Source organism: Tribolium castaneum, chromosome 1, assembly GCF_031307605.1.
Source record: "Tribolium castaneum strain GA2 chromosome 1, icTriCast1.1, whole genome shotgun sequence".
In the NCBI taxonomy this organism is placed as follows: Eukaryota; Metazoa; Arthropoda; class Insecta; order Coleoptera; family Tenebrionidae; genus Tribolium; species Tribolium castaneum.
Genome location: NC_087394.1, coordinates 1,108,991 through 1,116,735, shown reverse-complemented (window position 1 = coordinate 1,116,735; position 7,745 = coordinate 1,108,991). Strand labels below are relative to the sequence as shown.

General features: G+C 31.2%; 1 protein-coding gene across 1 annotated transcript; it reads left to right on the top strand.

Annotated features, from left to right (window-relative positions):
- Nucleotides 1–521: 521 nt before the first annotated feature.
- LOC100142294 (alpha-protein kinase 1) lies at nucleotides 522–6,944 on the top strand. Its single transcript, XM_001807009.4, has 5 exons — nucleotides 522–678; nucleotides 3,424–3,513; nucleotides 3,993–4,090; nucleotides 4,147–4,309; nucleotides 4,359–6,944. The coding sequence occupies exons 1-5, from the start codon at nucleotides 661–663 to the stop codon at nucleotides 6,621–6,623; spliced, it is 2,634 nt and encodes an 877-aa protein (XP_001807061.2). The 5' UTR covers nucleotides 522–660; the 3' UTR covers nucleotides 6,624–6,944.
- The last annotated feature ends 801 nt before the right edge of the window (nucleotides 6,945–7,745 follow it).

Here is a 7,745-nt window from a genome sequence, read left to right as displayed (position 1 = left end):
TCGTCTCATTTCACTTTTGAAGGACATCAAATTCGAGTTGAAGGTCTATGAAATCGAAAAGGAATTTATCAGTTACCTACTTGTTTATAACTTTTTTTATTTTAACAATGGTACTCAACCTTTTTAAAATATTTGTAATTAGGCTAAGATTGATACAATTCGTTTGACACCAATTTCTGTTTTAATTGCACATACACTAGATATAGAAATAAATAAATAAAAGTGCATTACCAATAAGAAAAGTCTTATAAAAATGTTATAAAATTTGAATTATGTAAGGATCAAGTATAAGTTGAAACTATCAAAAAGCACAAATTAGGAAGCGTGTGCGATATGAGAGCAAGCAAGCAATCAAGAAAACGATTGTCCGTCCAAAAATAACATTTTTGCATAAATGTCAAAAAAACAAGTTTGTTCGTGTTATCAAATTGATATACGGTTCAGGTTAAACCCTGTATTGCGTGCAATTACTTGTTTAAAACATGGGCAGGGCAGGTGAAAGGACTTGTGTAAGGAATCAGATGAAATTCTGATACATTTCTAAAAGAGATCAGTCGTGAAGAGCATACTACACATCTCTCTCCAGCTGCTAAAGTCTTGGTTTCCAACAGTATCATAGTTAGTGATAGTTCTTTATTGGGTGAGGTGAACTTTCAAGAAATGCTGCTGCCGGCACAGGTTGGTAATATGTACACTAACACACTCGAAAAAATAAAAAATTAATCCATAGATAACTTAAAAAAATAAATTTACTAAAATACTATAAATCATCAATATAAAAATCAATCCGAATTAAAAATATGAGCAATATTATACCATAGATTTTAAGGGTCGGTTTACAGAAGGCGAAATTAAAAATTAATTCAGAATGAAACTCATTCGAACTAAGATCCGGTTATTTTTTACGATAAGTGACAGTTCTTATTAAATTTTTGATTGTTTGTTCTATTACTAACCCATTAGCAAAAAACACTAAATTATAAAAAAATATTAATTTTTAATTTTTTGAGAGATTCGTTACAAAAAATATTGTACCCACTTTGTTTGGAAAGCAATTTCCTACATTCGCACTTCATACAGCACTCGCAGTGCTCGTGTAGCAAACAACGTGCTCATGTGGGAAATTGCCCTCCCAAACTCGTTAATAAATAACTATTTCGATTTTCTTTAATAACTTTTAATGAAATGATCGATTTCAATGAAATTTGGTAAAAGTAATTTGCTACCAAAAACTATATGTTTTCATACTACTGCTTTTGTTTTTTCTTGTTTGTAAAGTATTCACCAATCGACACATATTTTTGTTATACGTTAGCTGAATAGTGTTCCTTTTCAACAAGTTCGTCCATCTATTATAATTAGATTTTAATTATTTTTGGCTTTAGTTCCTTTATGTACGTGTACGCTAGATAACAATAATGTGATTAGTTAATAAATTAAACCAAAAAAGACATTTTTTCACAAAATTGTAAATTTCTAAAAATTGTTCGATTTCTGCCCATGACAATTTTTTAAAATCAATATGTCATTGTAGAAAAATTATCACTTACAATTATAATAAGTAAAGTAATAATTAAATAATTAAATAAATTTTTAAAACCAATAAAAATAATTGACGAACGTCCAAAATGTTGACACTTTTACATAAATTATTATTTTATTATTCCAAAACCAAGGCCGATACAAAAATTTTATAAAATACAAAAAGTGTTCAAAAATAAAGGTTGTTTCTGATAAAAATTTTTAGATAAAAATGCAAATACCTACCTACTCGTACAAATTTTAATTGCCTTATTTAATGTAATAATAAAATTGATTTTAATTAAAGAGTAACAACAATTAAGTGTTCTGGTATTTCTTGATATTTGCCCCAATTATGCATCAACAAAGTTTAACAACTATCACCTTAAAATATCGGTCTCAAAAACAACAAGGTGGCTGTTTCTTGATGACATTTAATACTTATTGCACAAATTTGCCTTTTTTGTAAAATGGTTTACTAGTTTCTTAATTAGTTCACCTTTAAAAGTAAAAGTTCAGGGTGAAGGTCGTTGCTAGATTTCAAGTTTTAATACATTGTATGTTATAAACCTCAACTTTCTCTATCTCACAAAAATATTCTCGTACATCTTAGTCGAAACTATCTAGATTATAATTTAACACATTCTTTTATACTGGTAGGTGGAACTAGGTAAATCACTATGCTTGATTTACTTGTAATAAATAAATATTTATTGTGTTAATCAAAAGCATCTACAACACAATTTTCGTAAAACAGCACTGCCAAGCAAAATGTTCAAGTTCAAGTTCAAAATTAAATTTCAACATTAATGATGTAAAATCTAATACAATTTAAGTGTCTTTGTTTAATAATTAAAGTGGTAATGATTTAACATAAATTATGAGTTAGTAGAGTTACAGCAAATTAGGATTTACCTTTTCCGTGTATTTATATTCATTTAATGTGTTAATGATTCTATTTGTAGGCCAATGGAAATACTTTCATTTGAGAATCACATCGCGATTTAGTTGTCATTTTACATCAAACTAATTTATGATAAATTAATAGAATCTTATAGGTAACATGTGAAAGTTTATTTTTTAATGCAGGTAAATCTTAACATAAAAAACTTAATTGTTATCAGCCATAGAGTTAGGTATACCTACAGTTGGAATTCACGGCTAAGAAAGTAATTTAGTTACATCTTCACTCAATTTTAAATTAATTTTCTTTTATTTTTATATTTCCTACATCCGGCATGGTAGTGAAAAAACTTTTCTTTAGTAATAAACTGTTACTCTGTAAGTAAAATGAGAACGTCAAAATAGAACTCTTTTTTTTCTGAAAAAAATGTCCAACAAGTTATTCATTTCTACCTACTCGTCAAAAGATTAGAATAACTAATAAGTAATCGCTAGTGAGTTAATTCATCAACATCTCAAGATCAAATACTTTTTTTATTAAAGTAATTTAATTAAAGCTAACAACAAGCTACATTCTGATTCAGAAAATGATTTTTTTCGATTGTTGAAGTTTACTTTTAGTGTTAATGGTGTATAAAAAGTGTGCTTTGGTTCACTTAACCTAGTTTCAATAAAGTAGCACTGAGAACCAACGATTGTATGTGTATAGTCATCCAAAGTAGGAATGTAATAAAATTAAAAGTGAAGTTTGTAAAACTTTCGATGAGTGAACGGTATGAAAAATATACAAAGAGACAATAACGATGCTAGTTTATTAACTAGTAGACAAGTTAAAACGTCTTTGTGTATCTAATACGCAACATTGTTAAAAGTGAAAATCATTTCACTATTAACCTAATGATTTTTTATATGCCTCAAACTATTGGCGAATAAACTCGGTAAACTTAAAATATTCATTTAATACAAACAAGATTTTTTGTAACAATTATTTTGTTGCAGATTTCTTCTACAATTTTGATATTAATGTTACTGCATGTCAATGCTGAGGCACCTCCTGGCTATATAAAGAATGAAGATTCAGCAGCAAAAGTAAGTACAAACTAATGTCAAATAATTATTAAATACAGGCTGTTCCGTCTAAACTCCACACTAAAAGAATTGAAAGTTCTAATAAGATATTTATCTGAAAGTTGGTACTCAGTCATAATACTCATAATCCGTTGAGTTTTGCACAATGAAAATATTTTCAAGATGGCACCACTTCCGGAGGTCGTTATTAACTTTCTTATTTTAAATGGAAATCTATATTTTTATCATAAAAAAGTATCGTTTCCATCTCAACGGTAGCGATACCTACCTATTAAATGCCCTAGCCATAGTCGACTTTTGCTTGAAACACACAGGTAATGTATAGGTGTGCCTTAACGTAAAAAGTTGAATAACTCTTTTTTTTCAAATGGACAGTAACAGTAAGCGATGAATAATTAATCACCTTAATGAAGGTGATTAACTGTTATAATTAATTACCATAATTATTATAATAATAATTCATTCGTATTTGTTTTTAGAATCCTCCAAAATACGAATATGGATACAACATTCAAGATGAGAAAGGCTCATCTCATGGTAAACTAGAAACTAGAGATGGAATTTATGCACTTGGAAGGTTAATAAAATATTGGGTAATTAAAAATGCTTATTAAGCAAATATCATTATTACAGATACTATGTACAAAACAGTGATTCTTCTCAAAACGTTCAGTACTATGCTGATGATTGGGGTTATCATCCCTTTATTGAATATAGTAATGTGGGACCACACAGTCGTACAAAAACACAGTTATTGCTAGGTGTCGAAGCTGTTAAAGCTTTAGCGTCAAATAAAGTAGGTAACCATTTTCCACCAATACCACAATAATTTGTTTTTTTTTAAGTTTACTCCAAACTCTCTACCTGCTAAACAACACGTAACAGATATTATCAACAGCAAAATTAACAACAGAGATGGAAAACAAGCAGGACAGCCTCAATTAGTTGTTGCACAACAAAACCATCAGACATTAGTTGAAGTACAACAGCCCCAAGAAGTTGTGAACGAGCAACCCCAACAAATTGTCGTAGAACATCAACCTCAAAATCAGCAAATTATAGTCGAACGCCCACAACACATTTTACTAGATGAGCAACAACAACAACAACAACAGATATCAGAACAACAACAACAACAACAGATATCAGAACAACAACAACAACAACAGATATCAGAACAACCGCAACAAACACCTGTAGACGACTCGATTACAGTTGAAGCAATAAGTAATCGGCAAGCACAACTTCAAGAACAACCTCAGTTGAATCACGTACTAACACAACAAGAAATTTCCTTTCAACAGTCCAATTTTAATCAACCGAAATCTGAGCCCCAAATTGAAGAAATACAAATTCGAGAAGGTATTTCACATCAGCAAATACCCGTACCTCAAGCACAAAGTCTTCCAAAAGAAAATGATAAACAAATTCAAGATAATTTAGTATTTGGTGGAAATTATCAGCAGTCTCATTCAAACTTGGGTGGTTTTGGTTCTCAGCATAATCTTTTAGGCCGAAGACCACCAAATAACATTAACAGACAGTTGCAGCAAACTTCAGGCAGACTTATTGAAACTACAAAAAATCTCGTGTCGGGACAAGATGTTTTAAATATTAACAGTGCAATCGATCAAAGCGTGGAAACAAGTGTTGAAAGTAGTACTGTTAATTCACCTTTCGAGAGTGCAAGTTTACTGCAAGAACCGATTGTAGTTGCAGATGATTTAGAACAAGTCAAAGAAAATGTATTTTCAACAACATCCAGTACTATTGAAACAATATCGACAAAATCTTTTGGTGTAACAGAACCGTCAACACTTTTGGTCACTCCTCGACCAGTTAGTACCAATTTTTTGGCGCCCATCACAGCAGGAATTCAACTTACAAACATTAAAAACACGGATTGTAACCAAGATTCCGAAAGCAGCCAGAAAATTGAATCCACTGCTCGAAAAGAAAATTATGTTGTTGAAATTCAAAAAAGCCTTCCATATTATTTAGGTAAATACGAATATGGATCAAGTGCTGTTGAAGGAGACACACAAAGTCAGTCTGGAAATTTAGAAGGGATAGCAGTTGAAAACATCGAATTGGGTAAAACGCTTCTAGCATTGCCTGGACAGCCAACTTTAAATCAGAATAATTTGCAACAACAACAACAACTTCCGCAAGTGTCGATAAAAGAAAACTTTGTCGATCAGCAACAAGCGCAAGGCAATCATCAGGTGAAAGTTGTAACGGTACCAGTTATTCAAACGAAAATTGTCGAGAAACCCGTTCAAGTTACAAAGTACATTCAAACACCATATCCGGTTCCTGTGGAAATAAGAGTACCAATCGAAAAGCATATTCCTGTGACCGTTGAAAAAATTGTCGAAAAAAAAGTTCACGTGCCTCAACCGTATCCAGTTGAAAAAATTGTGGAAAAACATGTACCTGTTGAAGTAACAAGATTTATTGACAGACCATATCCTGTACAAGTTCCAGTAGCAACACCTGTACCATATCCAGTTGATCGGGTCGTTGAAAAAATTGTAAAACAACCATATCCAGTGGAAGTGCGTGTTCCAGTTCCCGTAGAAAAAATTGTCGAAAAAAAAGTTTCAGTTCCAGTTGATCGTATAGTTGAGAAACCTGTACCACAATTTATAGACAGACCCGTGCAAGTGCAAGTTCCAGTACCCGTTGCCCAAATTTACACTTTACAACTATCAAAAGCTTTGCCCCCAATTTTAAAACCACCACAACAGACACAATCGTCTCAGAAAATTTCAGTGACTCTTAGAAATCTGAACAATTATCGACAACAAAATCAGCCTTTATTCGTGCAAGTACCAAACAACAATAATAACGGTTATTTGCCACCACACAACTGCGATCAACACAGCAGTTACAGCAGCAATACAAATTCGTATTACACCATACAAGCAGATGACTATATTGGTCTTTTGCCACCAAGATTACAAGACGATGAGGGTCCCACAAAATTTAGAAATCCACGCTCGAATTTTAACTCAAATCTAAGATTGGAATACGGTTTCATGCCACCTCTAAGGCCTTCGCAAGAAATCGACGAACACGGAAACCCGATTACCAGGGAGAAACCATAATGATGAGAAAATATTTTCATTAGTGATATTTTCAAATGCCAGACATAAAGGCATTTTAAAACTAATAAGTCACTTCATTTTAGGGAAGGTTTTATTGCTTTTGGTTACCTACCGTATTTAGGATGTTCCTCAGGGTTCTCCATAAGCGCTACATTTTGTTTAACTATAATTCAAGTGTCATGTCATCTGCCATTTTTACTGTTAAGTTTCATTATTATCTATTATATTTATTTATATCAAATATTTAATTTTAATTCAACTCATGAATAATCTTGTGAATACTTAGGTTGTGTATGTAAATAAATAAACAAAAATAAGAAATTTTAGTTTTACCTATAGGATAATTTTTTCGGGTCTACTATATAGGGTGGCCCAGCTCAGCTATTAGTAAAGTTGGACTTTTGGTATTTTGTAGACGTTTTTTATACTCTAGGACGTATTTCATGATTTTTTTTAATTATACAGATTGTCCCACGCTTACTCTAAAATAGTTACTTTGAAAACTGCTTTCTATGAAGTCTGTGCATAGGGGGTGGATGTTTTTTTTCCAATTTTCAAATGCCCAATTAGTATGTATTTTCCTGAAATAAGTCCTAGAGTATAAATAAAAACTACAAAATATCAAAAGTCCAACTTTACTAATAACTTAGCTACGGCTAGAAGACGGAAGGCTAAGCTGGGCCAGCCTGTATAGGAAACTTTTTAACTTTAATTGGAGCCAACTTTAAAAAAATAGTAACCACACAGTTTTAATAAAGTTATCAAGCTAAGTAAAAAAGTACCTACTAAAGTTGTTGTTACATAAAAATAAAGTAATTCTTGATGTGAAAAAATATTTTATTTTTGTGACTAGCTTTTACAAAAGATAAATAATAAGATTCAGTAATATTAATTAGTAATTTCTTTAACTTCTGGTAGTAGTAAAATAAGAGCTCATAAGGTTATAAATACCTAGCTACCTATCACTGTAACTATTTACAATTTACAATATTTTTTACAATTTAATATATTTTTGGTTTGTTATCACATTTATTTTACAGTTAACCTATTAAAAATACAACTGACTAAGCAATAATGCAGTGGTTAAGAACGAAGTAATCAAACTTGAAAGATGCCTGAAGG

What these genes read in the sequence shown, in the direction of transcription:
- LOC100142294 (XM_001807009.4), top strand. An exon ending in ATGAAGATTCAGCAGCAAAA is followed by an intron (nt 3,514 to 3,992) that starts GTAAGTACAAAC and finishes ATTTGTTTTTAG; the next exon opens with AATCCTCCAAAATACGAATA. An exon ending in AAGCTTTAGCGTCAAATAAA is followed by an intron (nt 4,310 to 4,358) that starts GTAGGTAACCAT and finishes TTTTTTTTTAAG; the next exon opens with TTTACTCCAAACTCTCTACC.